This window comes from Stegastes partitus, unplaced genomic scaffold, assembly GCF_000690725.1.
Source record: "Stegastes partitus isolate 25-593 unplaced genomic scaffold, Stegastes_partitus-1.0.2 Scaffold238, whole genome shotgun sequence".
In the NCBI taxonomy this organism is placed as follows: Eukaryota; Metazoa; Chordata; class Actinopteri; family Pomacentridae; genus Stegastes; species Stegastes partitus.
This window is the reverse complement of record NW_007577969.1, coordinates 424,385-438,395: the sequence shown is the minus strand read 5'-3', so window position 1 is coordinate 438,395 and position 14,011 is coordinate 424,385. Positions and strand designations below refer to the sequence as shown.

Below are 14,011 nucleotides of genomic sequence, written 5' to 3'. Positions count from 1 at the left end.
AGGCAGTCATTTATTGGACCATCCCATCCTTGTGAGATAATCTCTTTTGCTTTTGGAGTGCTCTCTTCATTTCTTGCACTTTCAATATCAGAAGTCAACCTAAGAGCACCACTTGAACGTCTCTCTTCAATCAAGCTCCTCTCTCCTTCAAAAGACCTCTTCTCACCAAAAGTACAGGCCTGTAAAAGAACAAGTATATGTAAGACTCATCGCCAAATCAGATCCAATGTATAATTTGACTGAACCTAAAACACAGACCCTTAAGGAAATAATGTGGGGAGGGGGAGGGGAAAAAACGCAAAAAAATGTTTTGAATTTTGGGAGTTAAAGCGGTGGTGATATTTTTTTGCTTTGGTATTCCATTTTAAAAAAACCTTTGCACATTTTTAAAAATTGCTGTTTAAAGACATCAGCACCTTGGCAATGCCCCATCAAGATCCAGGCTCATTCAAACATAAGTGAATGTGATGGCCACACATCATTTTTTAAAGCCCAACATCGGTTGAAAAAACCCCTGACACTTTTCAAATCTCCAGTACAAAAACCACATGTGACCCATTCAAGAACAGTTAATGGCTTTATTGGCTCAAGCAGCGTTTTGACATCGTAAATGTCTAACCATGTATAAGTAGTCATGGGGTGTAGAATGAAATGCTACATGGAGAGAACAGAATATGCACTGACACTAAACCTACATGCATGACTTGCAATCAAAACAATTTACTACGCTACTTTGAAAGTGATATACAAAAGACTTTGGCTTTGACAGACGAGTGCTTTTGCAGATTTAACTGCCAATTTAACATTACATGTCCCGAATCTGGCTAAAACATCTAACAGAGTCCTGAACCAGGCCAGGTACAAAAGCCAAACATGAAACACTTGTCCAGCCATTCATATATTAACAATAACCTTGTATATTTTTAGATGTCTTCTACGCGTTTAAATTTCTGATGATAGAAAAAAAAGATTCTGAATGGCTGATGGCTGCTGGTGCATACAGCAGGCCGCATGAAAATGATGATGACACATGAAAACGTATACAGTATGTACCTGCTTTAAAGGGTTCATCTTGTCCTTCATGTGTTCAGTGTCTTCTTCCCCTCGCTTGTTCACTGCAAGAAAAGATGACACCAAAGTCTCTAATGTGCACATTTTACAATTAATACAATGATGAATGAACAATAATATATTCAAGTTATCAATATAGAGTTTAACATAAACTAAAGCGTTATTTTCAACATCAAAACAGCACAGGCTGGTTGTACATACACTCTTACATGCACCAAGCACATTAACCAGACAGTTAACAAATTATTAAACTAAAGATTTTGATTTTGTAGTCTGTCTAACTAGGAAAAGGTGACTAAATTCACAGGCTAAAATTTTTATATTTTGAAAATGACAAAGACATAATTAATAAGTTAGGTTGTAATTAAGGTCCTTGCAATTTTAAATAGCACTCTGATCTGATATAAAAACAACTAAATGATCAGCCTATCTGAGCTTAGCGTCAGCTTTTTACATATTTGCACACTAGAACAATGTCGTTCAGGTTGAAAGTAAGCAACAAGGCCTTCTAGCTCGAAATACATTTTCAGCATAATCTGAATTCAATACCTAATTACCACACAGCTGGTTCTGCTAGATAACATACAAAGTGACAATTAAGCTAAATGATCAAATTATAACAAATTTACACTGTTACAACAGTAATTTTCATAAATTGCAAACATTTGAGACAAGTCTTACCTGGATTTGTCACAGAAGCAAAGGTGCTTTGGAGTTGTGAAAAAGATCTTGAGGTGCCGGATTTTTAGCAGACAAACAGGAAAGTCTGTGGATGTAGATCTTCAAGAGACAGATTCCTCTGGAAAATACTCCCTCCCCCGCCCATCTATGAGCTATGTTTGTATGGGTTCATTATGAAGATCCTTTGAATGCGATGGGATGGCATTATTCTGCTAAACTGTGCAACCACAGCAAGAAGTTCGATGAATGTTTGCTTTTCAGTGTTTTCCATTCCTGCTCATACGAATGCAAATTTATGACAATGTTCCTAGGGGGTTCCAGAGAGGTTCCAGAAGTCCCGTATTAAATTAAGTCAAATCACAAACGGTTGATTATATCTGAGACAGGAGGTGGTTTGTTTACAAGCACCTGTAAGGTGTTGTAACAAACCACCTTGATAATCCTGTAAGAAGTGTAAGAAGTGTAAAAACTGTGCTGAAAATAACTAAAATATGTCTTGTGCTTTCTACATATTCCAACCATGTTTCTTCTCCTTCCGTAAAAATATAATTTCAAACGCAATGTCGATTCATGCATTTGTAACGAAGAGTACCAGGGAAGGCAAGTACTCATCCTTATTAGTGCCAAAGCAAGATGGACACTGATCATCGACAAATATTCTAATTTTTTCATACCAAACTGCAACCACATCCACACATACACACTGGGGGCAACCAAGGTGCAAGCTGTAAAGTTTATAAAATGGGCTTTTGTCTTGGAATTGAATGCTCAGGTAGCCTTTGAGATAGACGCAAATTAAAAAATAAATATAAAACAAAATAAAATAAAATAAAATAAAATAAAATAAAGCACAAGCTAGCCAGGAGATAAAAATAAGATGGTTGGTTGACGGGTTATATAAAATTTACGGGAAGGAACTTGAAAATACCTCTTGGTCCAGATTGTAGTCCTCTTTGGAATTCAGTGCTAATTTTACAGCCATGTAATCTCCACTTTTCACAGCATCTCGCAATTCACCTGACAGGAACGAAAAGAAAAAACAAGTTAACAGATAACATTAAATTTAAAAGTACATGCCTACTATTCATTGTGTTAACAACTCAAAACATGAGCCTCTAAATGGGACAAATGTTCAATTGCAGAGACTGTATGTGGTGTGAAACGTTTTTAAGATTCTCATGCATGCATATAACGTGTCAGGGTAACATGCACACAACATGTGCAAGCCGTAACTCTGACAAGTCAGGAAACCATGTGACATCGGCTATAAATGGTGGGACCAGAGTTAAACATGTTTTTGTGACCACTGGCAGGAGCACATTTGGGATTTCTCATCATATTCTGTATTGTGTGTTACATTAGGTAGGTCTGCAGCTACCACTGCAGTAGCCGGCAGCTTCCACAGAAAAAGAGGCCACAGCTTCCAAGACTGAACAAGGCTTATCTGGTCAGGAGTGCACCAGGAGCATGCGTTTTGCTTTCTGCAACATTCATATAGTTTTGCACTGGGAATTAGTCCACCAGGTTCAGACTGTTTCACTGCAGCAAACATCCTCAACTGTGGCGTGATGACATGTGGGTGCTGAAAATGCATTGTATCCGGTCACAGCACACAGTCTTTTTGGGCGCATCGCCACAATCGTTGCTCTTCATTCACCCTAAATGCTAGATTTGGCTCCCTCTGACTGCTTCATCTTTCCCAAGAGGAAATTCAAGTTAATTTACAGTTAAATAACATCTGCCATTTTGCAACAGTTTAGGCAACTCAGTGCCCCTCAGAGATGGTGTTTGATATGTTTACATAGTGGGACTTCCAGCGCACATGAGAGGTGTTGCAAAAATGCTGAAAGGGTTGTACTGCTACATAAGGAGACTCATTTCATTAGCATGGTGGCCACATTTAAATCAGGTACACTTCTTGACCACATCTTGTACTGTACAACTTGTAAGACAACATAGCCCTGATTCAGTTGTTAGCATAGTACCATATGAGCAGCAACAGCAGCGTGACATTCTTGTTGACAAGCAAACTATGTCAACACCTGGCTGCTGCCATTTTAGATGGATTTGGAGTGCTGTGGCTTGTGTACCTACACGGTACAGTGACTGTTTACACACTGTACAATATGTATTGCTTCATTTGGGAGTAATTGCTACAATTAAAATCATTCTCTTTTCTCTATATACTACACAAATACATCGTTTCAATGGTAAACATTTGATGAATAGCTCATCACTCAGAGAAGCTATAAAGAAACACTTACTTGGTGACAATGGTGGACCTGACAAGATCTCATCCTCTCCGTTCAGATGTTTCTGGAAGTCGTCCAGAGTCATCCAGTCCAGGTTGAGGTCCATTCCTAGACTCAGAGTGGCTTGGCCCTTATCTGTACACACAATGTAAAGATCATTAGTTAGCAGTTCTGAATTGAAATTACCTTTCATACTCTCTGAAATTCAAACTGAAATCAATAAAGCTGACATGTCAAATATGCAGTTGGATGTACAAGGAGAAACATGATATTTGGAGGCAGCAAAAATCAGCAGTGTCCAATCGAAAACATACCAGGTTTGTCAGCACCCTCTGGTGGGTCTGGGGTATCATCACATGCTATGAAGAGTCTGGGCTCACTGTCCTCCCTCTTCTTCCTCCTGTCATCAACCTGGGTTTTCCTCTCCCAGCCGGGCCTCTGCGCCTCCTCTGGCTTCTCCTTCCGCTCCCGGGAATCCTCTCCAGGCCTCGACTTTCCTGTAGATTCCTCCTCCTTCTCATCGCTGTCCAGGCTGAAGCCGTAACTCTGGCCAGGTCTGGGGACTGAAGGGAAGCAGACAAGAAATCATACTTCTTAAACAATGTATCGCAAGGAGCTCAGATAGCCTGTCACCATCCATCACAGCTGTCAAACAAATAGAACACAGCAGCTTCTTCCTGTTCTGCATCGGAGGAGACCTGCGACTCACTGATTAAAGCTGGAATGTTCATTATGAAGAACTAAAACAGGTCTGAAATTTGGGCAAGCCCTGGTCAGTTTTTCAGACTTACGTTCATATTGCACCATCAGTTAATGATCATTGTTTATTGCTATCAGATGCACATTACTGTGAAGCTTGTGGAAATGGTTTGTGTCTGTTTAAGACATGCAACCAATCCAATTATTGCACACCAGTGACTAAAAATCACAGTAGGAGCAAGAAAAAAATGTTTGGATTTTACTATTTACTTCTGGCTAAAAGATCTCAAGCCAAAATAAACAATCTGCAATTTCTATTGATCATTTCTATTTAAGATACTGGACCACCTTTAACCACTTATGCAACTTCTTCACTCACTTTAACTCATGCAAACACCATAATACACTTGTACCATTACACAACTGTATCTAATCTTTTTAATAACAATACAGGACAGTGTACACAAAGTTTAAAAGGGGAAAACCACTCTTTTTTTTTCTTTCTTTTCACAATGCCCCTTTTAAAGTTAGACTTATGAAGCTTGATAAAATTTACAGTTTACGGTTCCCACACTTTGCTGTCCACAAGTGCACAAGCTTTGTAAAATCACAAGGTTTTACAAAGCAAATAGTGTATTTAAATGCCCTTGGTCCCCACCTGTGGCACTGAACAACACAGTAAATTCAGTCACTCTGCAACACCTGAGCACGAGAAATTGCATTGGCAGGTGTGATTTTAAGGTGCCCTTTAAAAAAACAAAACAAACAAAAAAACACTTGTTTGTTCTGTTAGACTGCCTTACTGTATGGATTGTGATGTACAAAACCTTTATTCTGTACTTTGCAGAACCTCTTTTGTCAGCAATTACAGCTTTTGGTCAAGTCTCTATAAGCTTTGCACAAGGAATTTCGAAGACTGGATACAACCATCGCCATCGTCTTGGCTCTTTGCTTTGGTTCATTGTGGTGCTGAGAGGTAACAGCTGGCCCACTATCTGGTCACTGCACTCTCGAGCAGGTTTTCTTAAAGGACCTGTATGTTTCTGGTTGTATTCATCCTTCTGTAAGTTATATCCATCCCTGAAAAACATCCCCATTACATGATGCTGCCACCACCATGCTTCCCTGTAGGGACTGTATTAACCAGATGATGAGCAGTGCTTGGTGTAAACAACACTTGCTTGCTCGTAGTTCTGCTCAATCAGCTGAATTTACATTTCATCAGACCAGAGATGTGACGTGCTCATGGTTTCAGAGGTTTTAAAATGCTGCTTGACAAAATCCAAGTGAGCAGTCACATGGGCTTTACTCAGAATGGCATCCAGTCTGAGTCAAGCTACTCTAGAGATGGAAGAACTCCATCTGGTACTTCCTAAGCCCTGTTAAAGGGACTGTTGCTGTTTTAAGCAGTCTCCTCTGATTTTTTATTTTGCATTTTGCATCTATTACTTTGTTTACTTGTATTCCTCCACTTTTTTCATCTCTAATGTTGTTTTCCCCCTTTCTGTTTGGTCTGACTGGCTTTCCTGAGTATTCTCCTGTTCTGGGACTTCTCTTTCAAAGCACTTTGTAAACTCTGTTTTTAAACAATGGCATATAAATAAAGTTATTACAACATCACCACACATTAACTTCTAATTTCATAACTTAGGCAGCTAGTAATTTTGAGATGCTTATTTGTGGAGTATGCTCCTTTGTTGACCTATTTCACATTTCTTTAATGTTGTCATCTTGTGTTATGATGTTCTTTAGCGGAATTCAGTTAAAATGATGTGACTATGTGCTCTTTAAACTAAGAACTTCAGTAAGCTTGTGTTTTTAATTTCCATACCATCTGACTGTTTACTCCTCTCCGTCTTCTCGGGCTCTGTTTTCTGAACTGGGGACTCTTTGGTTGACTTGGGAACCTTCTCAGTCTTTCCTAGTACCTAATGTTGGGACAGATAGAAAGCAAGAACACTATAAGCACATTGCAATTTTTGAAAACATTAAACCGAAAAAGTTAATAGAAAAGCGAAAAACTGCACGTTGTCGATGTGTTCAAATGTTTGAACATTCATAGTAAATATGGAAAAAATAGAAATGAAATATGTAATAATTAATGTTGTACCTTTGTGGGTTTGCTGGTGGTCTTCTCTACGACAGGTTGATGAGTTGCCGCCTGCCTGCGGGGGGCACGATCTTTTGCCTCGCAGTTTAATAGGAACTTTTCAAACAGATTAGTTGAACCTGTGGCGTCCTTCTGTCCTAATACCTCCTCTTTAGGAACCTCCTCCTCCTTTCCCTTGGTGGTGCTAGCAGCTGTGACGGAGGACGAAGACGACAACGAGGAAGTGGAGGAAGACGGGACTTTAGGTGGCGCCGACGTGCTCTCCTGCCCTTTGCTCTTGGCTTTCTTATGTAGGATGGAGCTATCACTGGAGTCTGATTGAAGGGCAGAGTCCTCTTTGTTTTTAGAGGCATGGCTCTTTGCTTTTTGGAGGCTGCCTTCTTTCTGTGTGCCATCTGGCTTTTTACTCTTTTTGTCATGAATAAGGTCCTTAATGCCCTGCAGCTTAACTTCCCACTTTCCCTTCTTCTGTTTGGCCTTGTCATCCAAACCGGCCTTTTCTACAGATTTTGTTACAGTATCAGTTGATGCAGAATCGTCCATTTGGGACTCAGACAGCCCTTCACTCAGGTCGTCCTCCAGCGGAGCAGTGGCCTCGTCTTCAGAGGTTTCAATCTTCCGCTCCTTCTTCCCTTTCTTTTTCTTTCCCTCCTCTGCCTTTTCTTTCTTATGTTTTCCAGCCTCTTTTCCCTTTTCCTTTTTGTGTTTTTTAGAGGGAACTGGCTCGTCATCCTCCTCCTCAGAATCAACAACGCGCTTTTTTGATTCAGTCTTTTTCTCCTTGGGAGGAGACGGTGGGGTCGGGACCGTGTCCTCCTCTTCATCTGTTTCTGGTGCCGGTAGGGGTCTTAACTCCTCCTTGCGTTTGTCTTTCTTCTTCTTCTTCTGTTTCTCTTTAGGAGGTGATTCTACTTCTTCCCGGATTTTCTTCTTTTTCTTCTTCTTGATGGGCGAGTCAGTTGGCCGGTCTTTGTCGCTGTCACTCTCTGAGTCGGCATCAAACACGTCGCTTTTTACAGGCAGCAGTTTCTAATAAGACAAATGGACAAGCAATGTTACATTTTAAAGATATAAACTGTTGTTTAAGGTTGATGGGCAATTTTCTGATTGCTTTTTATTAGCGTCTTAGTAAACTTAAAATCCAGTGCTGTTCTCAGAAAGATTCCCCTTCCTCATTTTTCTATGTCCAGATAGACATGACTACTGCACCAATAACAATAATACTAGTCTACGCCTGTCACAGTTATTAGAAAATCACCTGATAATAAACACTTGAGCTGACTGTGATCATCCTGTATAACTGGTTGATTTCTGTATGTTTTCCACTGTTTCCACCCTCTCCTTCTGCTGTGATTTAATGGCAATTAACTCCTAATAACTTCTAATCATCGACCTACAGCATTTTGATGAGCATCTAATGACACTGAAGTCGTGGATGTAGTTGCACAGCCAAACACCTCAGCACCGCTGTGGGCACATTTTGTTTTTAAGCCAAAAAAGCGAGCCAAATAAGTTGGAGGAGGTGGATTTGTTGGATTTGAAGCAAAAAGGTGGCAGTTAAAGGTGCAAATACCTCTAATGTAACACTAGTACATTCACAAAATGAACAAAAAAAAGATGATTATTTAAATTTCATGATTGTGACATCCTGAAATAATAAGTCAGAATTTGTTGAAATTAGTTCTAACTTAACTTAAACAACCACTATGGATTAGATCACTCAGATCACAGCAGTTTCTTCACAGGCACTAAATTCATACCCCTATATCCAAAGAAACAGTGTTCATATATTGTAACACGTCTCCAAGAAAGGCTTTGTTAGCTGTGAGATAATTGGTTCAGAAACATAAAAGTTTGCTTCCACTGCAGATATTCACTGAATGAATTATCATCTTGTGCTACCACCTCATACATTCAGGGATATATCTCACTCAGTGTTTCTTATTATTCACCTTTAGCACTGTGCTCCATAAAAATTATGCATACACCTGCAATATTGCTAAAGGTATGAGCAGTATTTTGTCACTTACACTTGTCACAGGCTTCTTAGCTTCTGCCTCCTTCTTGGCCTTAGCTTCAGCCTGTGACTTCTTAAAAGCCAGGAGGACTTCTCGACAGTCCTCTAAATGGGCCTCTGGCTCCCAAGTGTCATCGTCAGAGCAGTAATTCTTCCATCGAACTCTGTAGAGCACCTCACCCTGAAAACAAGACAGAGAAGATATGAAGCTCAGGCACTATTTCCACACTGGAAAGACATAGTGGCCGACAGCTGTCAGAATTTCACTGTTGACTATTTCGACAGCCTCCAAAACAACACAAGATTTCCAGATGATGTCCGCATGCAGAAGTGGATGACAGACTGGATGTATAATCAGTATTTTGAATAGTGGATTTTTTTCCCCCCTTGATTCACCAATTGCACTCACAATAAATGACACTTTTAGTGTTTTTTTGGGGTCAGAATAAGAATTTGGGGGGTGACTACTGATGACAGATGCATGATTGGTTCATGTACAGTAAAGACGAATCTGTTACCTTATTTGGCAAAAATCTATGTTATTTTTGTCCATCATTTCTGACCATTTGATAAACATAAACATCTACTACGCTTGAGTAAATGGACCTCATGTTACGACCAGCTCACTAGGGATAAGGGAAGTAACATAAAACCCTGATGTTGTGAGGTAAATTAAAGCTTTTTTTTATTAACAAAAGTAAAGATTTAACAATAAACAACAAAAGTGAGGCAACTAAAGACTAAATGAGTGCTGTGAAAAATGAGAACAGGAGACTCTAACCTAGAGTTTAAAGATCACCACTGTGTGCAGAAGAAGAAGAACAAAATAAAACTATCCAACTACTCCAATCCAAGAACAGAAACACAATACTAACAGCATTCAATCACTAGTGAGGCTAACACTAAAAGATTCCTTTTCTTGTTTTTTATTTTTTATGATCAATTCTCATCATTTTGACATTGGTGAATTTCTTTTGGCCCTGGCTAGACCTCTTAGGGGGTGCCAAAATTCCTCTATGCAGGAAAAAAAACCTGACAATGACAACAGAAAGAGTTCTTTAGAGAGAAAAAGCAAAACACTTGAAGCCACATTGAGCTGCTGTTGCGAAATTTTGAATAGCCATACAGAAAAAGTACAAGACAACACTGATAAGTGAAGATTGCAGATATGGTGTTTACTGGCCTGAACTACACTGCAAACATTCCTACAAAGGAAAAAAAAAAACTGGGCAAGACAGGAAAACATGTCACTGCCAGGTACAGGAGTTCTAGCGTAGAAGTATGCAGTAATGTTTCTCAAAAGAGTTATAATTTGGAAAATTTAGTGTGCAGAACCTTGTCATACTGAAACAGCAGATCTTAAATATGCACTTGCAGATCCAGCATCTATTAAGGGAGCACCAACACATCTACATCAGTTTGATTTACAGGACTGCCCAGACTGATTTCTTTTGTTTTGTTGAGTGAAAAAGCAGTCTCCAAGATAAAGCATATCTATCAAGAGATAACAATACAATGCTGAGTACGTGTGAAACAACAAGTGACCAGAAGAAGTGTTGAGTGACAGTCATTGAGCTATACAGGAAGAGCTGCAAAACTCTTTCTTTTTAAAAAAAAATGTATGCTTATTCTTCTTCTTTTTTTTTTTTTTTTTACTTGCGACATCATTTTCATACAAGGAAATCTACTTGCTGTAGAGCTGCAAACACAGTTTTTAACTTTTCACAGATTTAAAGTTGAGAACAAGGAAACTAGTAGGTAAAGTCTTGTGCTCTCATAGTCAAACATGTATTTGCAGCAATAAAAGCACAAATAAATGCATTCATGGCATTGTGATTAGCATTGAATATTTATCCATTACACTCTGATCTTTCATACTAAGTCTGTCCTCACATGCACTACAACACTGCACCAACATATACACATTCCAGTCAATTGCTACTTCTTTCTGGATAGCAAACGGCAAACCAAGCTTAGCGTCAATTTATGGAGTTGTTTTTTTTCAAGATACTGGAAATTCAATATATGTAAAATGGATCCAAATGTCCACGCTAGAAGACAGAAGTCGACGGTAACAGAGGGAGGGAGCGATGTAATAAACTGGAAAACTGGAATAAATGTGTGCATTTCAAGACAATCTCTCCATGCAGACAGTTACAGCGTACTGTTAGGTCGTATTCATAAACAGATGCAAAACTAGTGTAACATCTGACATCTGGAATTTGGAGGAGGAAGAAATGTTCATCACTTCAGACAGTCCATATATCCAGCTTTACTTCCTGACTCTGACTGTTTACACTCTCCTCGATGTTTTCTACACAAACAAACCAGAAGGACTCCAGAGACTTCACAAAGCAAGGGCAGCACTAAGCCAGGAGTATTGCAAAGTGTGTTAATAATAACTCACACAGCTACCTCCTTGACTATGTGACCCGTGTCTTTTGCACCTCATGGCAGTCCCTTATGACTCACTACAACACAATGGCTTTTAAATCCATTATTGGCGTTATCTGTGCAACACTCATCATGTGTTCGGCATGCTAACCAACTTGGAAGCTCTTAATTCACTTTATGACACTATTTGGTTGAAGAGTCCTACTCGTTAGTCATCACCTCGGCCTGCATAACTGTTTTTAAATGATACTGATGCTGTTTGGGTGCATTTAAATCCAGATCGTACTTAAAAAAAATAAATTGCATGTAGGAATTTGCGAGGTGACGTCACTTTAAGTAAGTGTTTTTTGGAGAAATGATGCAGCTTACTGTGCTGCTCTTCTACTTTTTCAGCTAGACAAAACATTGCTAAATTTTGAGCAGCACTTTCAACAAGAAAGCAGTCAATGTTTTTCAAACATTAAGTAGATTATGTCTCATTTTTTCCCCTCAATCCTTTGAATCCATAAATAAACATTCACATCTACCCTGCTTTTGAAAGTCAAGGTAAACTGACACAAACAAATGCAGTGAAAGCGAAGCCTCCTTTAACCTTTGTAACAAGCCCTGGCACTCAAGCAAAAAACCAAAACAAACACTACTCTCCAGCCTGTCCCCACTCACACACTATTACTAATCACTCAAGTAAAGGGCAAGTTAATATTTAAGTGTGAAAATGTGGCACGTTCTTGCAACCGTGCATGACTTTGTAATTAAAATATGAGGAGTAAAGGGAGGAATGAGGAGCGCAAAAACAAAAACTAAGTGAAGTGGTGATTAACTGGGCTGTCACTTACAACCAACAGCAGCCTTCATAGTGTATTGTTGTTTTTTTTAATATAATTATGAAGGTATATTTTTATTTTAAAAACCTACATGTATTCAAACATAAACTACCAGACCACTTTTATCAACATAAATATGTCATTTCCTACATAAATAATACACAAGTGAATGCACACTGCAGTTTTGTTGTCTTCTGTTATTATTGTGTCACACTGTAACGTGTTTAATTTGCGTAAAAGACAGTGGTCACGTTTTGGGGGGCTGCTAATGATAAATCAAGTTCTCACCTCACAAACTTTGTATTTTAGTTTGTTAGTGAGAACAATAAAGAACTACACTTCTTCAAAGCTGTTAAATATTAATGAGGTGTTACCAAATAGATTTTTGTTTAAATGTAATTACATTTAAACGTCAAATGAAGTACTAAACTAACTGAGTAGGTCAGAAAAGTACTTTATCATGTACTCGCAGAGATGCATCTCACCTTAACATAAGTGAGGTAATAGTAAATATGGCTCTTTGCTATTCATTGTGGTAATTTTCTATTTATTCACAAAACGTCAAAAAAATACAAGTTTGTGGGTTGGTGCAGGTACAAATAAGACGGCCACAATGCTAACATAACGTTAGCCGGCGGCAGTGAATTCACATCAAGAATCTTCATTAACCGACAGTGCTTGCAGCTGTTTAATCTGTTTTAGGCGCACTGAGTCTCGCACTATTCCCGGGATTTATCTGCTCGAGCGGTGCCGCCGGCCAGACACGGCCGGGATGAAAACAATTGCCAGCTTGCAGAGCGTCCGTCCTTGGCCTCAGCAGGGGAGAGGCGAGCGGACATCATGGGAGAAGTTGAGCTGGAAAACGATGCTATGTATGGACAAACGGCGAGCGGCGACGGGAAAAAAAACACCGATAGCATCAAATTAAGTGACACCAAAGGAACCCGGTGCATTAAAAACCTCTTGAAATGCATCAAAGAGAGGTGTTTTATTAGCAAAGGGGCTCTGTCCGCCGATGTAGGTGGGCTATGCGTCGTGAGAATGGAGTGAAAGAAATGCCAGCCATGTTTGCCGAGCTAACTTAGCTGTTAGCTAGCATTACCTCTTCCACCCGCATGTCAATGATCCTCTCCACTTCGTACACATCTTCCTCTTCGTCCTGCTCGCTGTCCGCGGGCTCCACTTTATCGGTTTCAGCCTCCATGGTTCCGGGTCGGTGCCGGTTAACTATTAAAAAAAAAGAACTAGTTCGGCTGCAGCGCTCGTATTGTTGACAGAGAGGACGTTAGTGTACCTGGCGGTTGTGACTGCACTACTGCTGCAGCTCGGAGGGTTGTACCAGCTACCGCCCGCTCTCACCACGACGCGTTCAAGTGCTGCCCCTAAAACCACCAAAACCACCATCACATTGACTGTGTTCAGTAATTTCATTTAGCTTTTATCGAAGCTTGTGAGCGCGAGCACGAACATGAACTTTGAAAAACAGATTTTTTTTTTGTTACCGGAAACGATGGAAAATTAACAATTTAAAAGCAGGAAACCTCCGTTTCACCTGTCTGACCCGGGTTTTACAGTTTTTTTTAAGCTTCTTCTAAACCCATTTTGGACCTACAGAAACCAAAAGACGGAATTAGCTCAAAATAACTACTTTACAACGTGTAGATTCTATTCTCCGCCTTTTGTGCCTTTGTTGTAGAGTTTACCCCCAAAATTCCGAGGTTTCCTAAAGGCATCACGAACCACTGGATTTTAATATAACAAACACTTGGGAGATCTGAAGACATGTTGGACTGCTGTGAGCGCAATAAGTCAGTGGATAAATATGACAATCCACATTAACACCAATTTATAATCTTAAAAATGCATAAGATATCGGTTGTTTCATTTAAGCATACACACTTAAACTAACCCAAATGTCCACCCATGTTTCCATTCTTCAGTGCCAGAAATGTATTTCATCAAC

At 39.6% G+C, this 14,011-nt stretch overlaps 1 protein-coding gene across 1 annotated transcript in view; it reads right to left on the bottom strand.

The window, feature by feature from the left end:
• mphosph8 (M-phase phosphoprotein 8) overlaps nucleotides 1–13,383 on the bottom strand; it is a 31,465-nt gene extending 18,082 nt beyond the window's left edge. Inside the window, exons 1-7 of the mRNA XM_008281592.1 lie at nucleotides 13,151–13,383; nucleotides 8,844–9,011; nucleotides 6,814–7,842; nucleotides 6,535–6,631; nucleotides 4,319–4,567; nucleotides 4,017–4,139; nucleotides 2,681–2,769 (exon numbers count right to left, since the gene is read on the bottom strand). Coding sequence (XP_008279814.1) covers nucleotides 2,681–2,769; nucleotides 4,017–4,139; nucleotides 4,319–4,567; nucleotides 6,535–6,631; nucleotides 6,814–7,842; nucleotides 8,844–9,011; nucleotides 13,151–13,252 — 1,857 coding nt within the window. The 5' untranslated portion in view covers nucleotides 13,253–13,383. The remainder of the gene's footprint in view (nucleotides 1–2,680; nucleotides 2,770–4,016; nucleotides 4,140–4,318; nucleotides 4,568–6,534; nucleotides 6,632–6,813; nucleotides 7,843–8,843; nucleotides 9,012–13,150) is intronic.
• Between the last annotated feature and the right edge of the window lie 628 nt (nucleotides 13,384–14,011).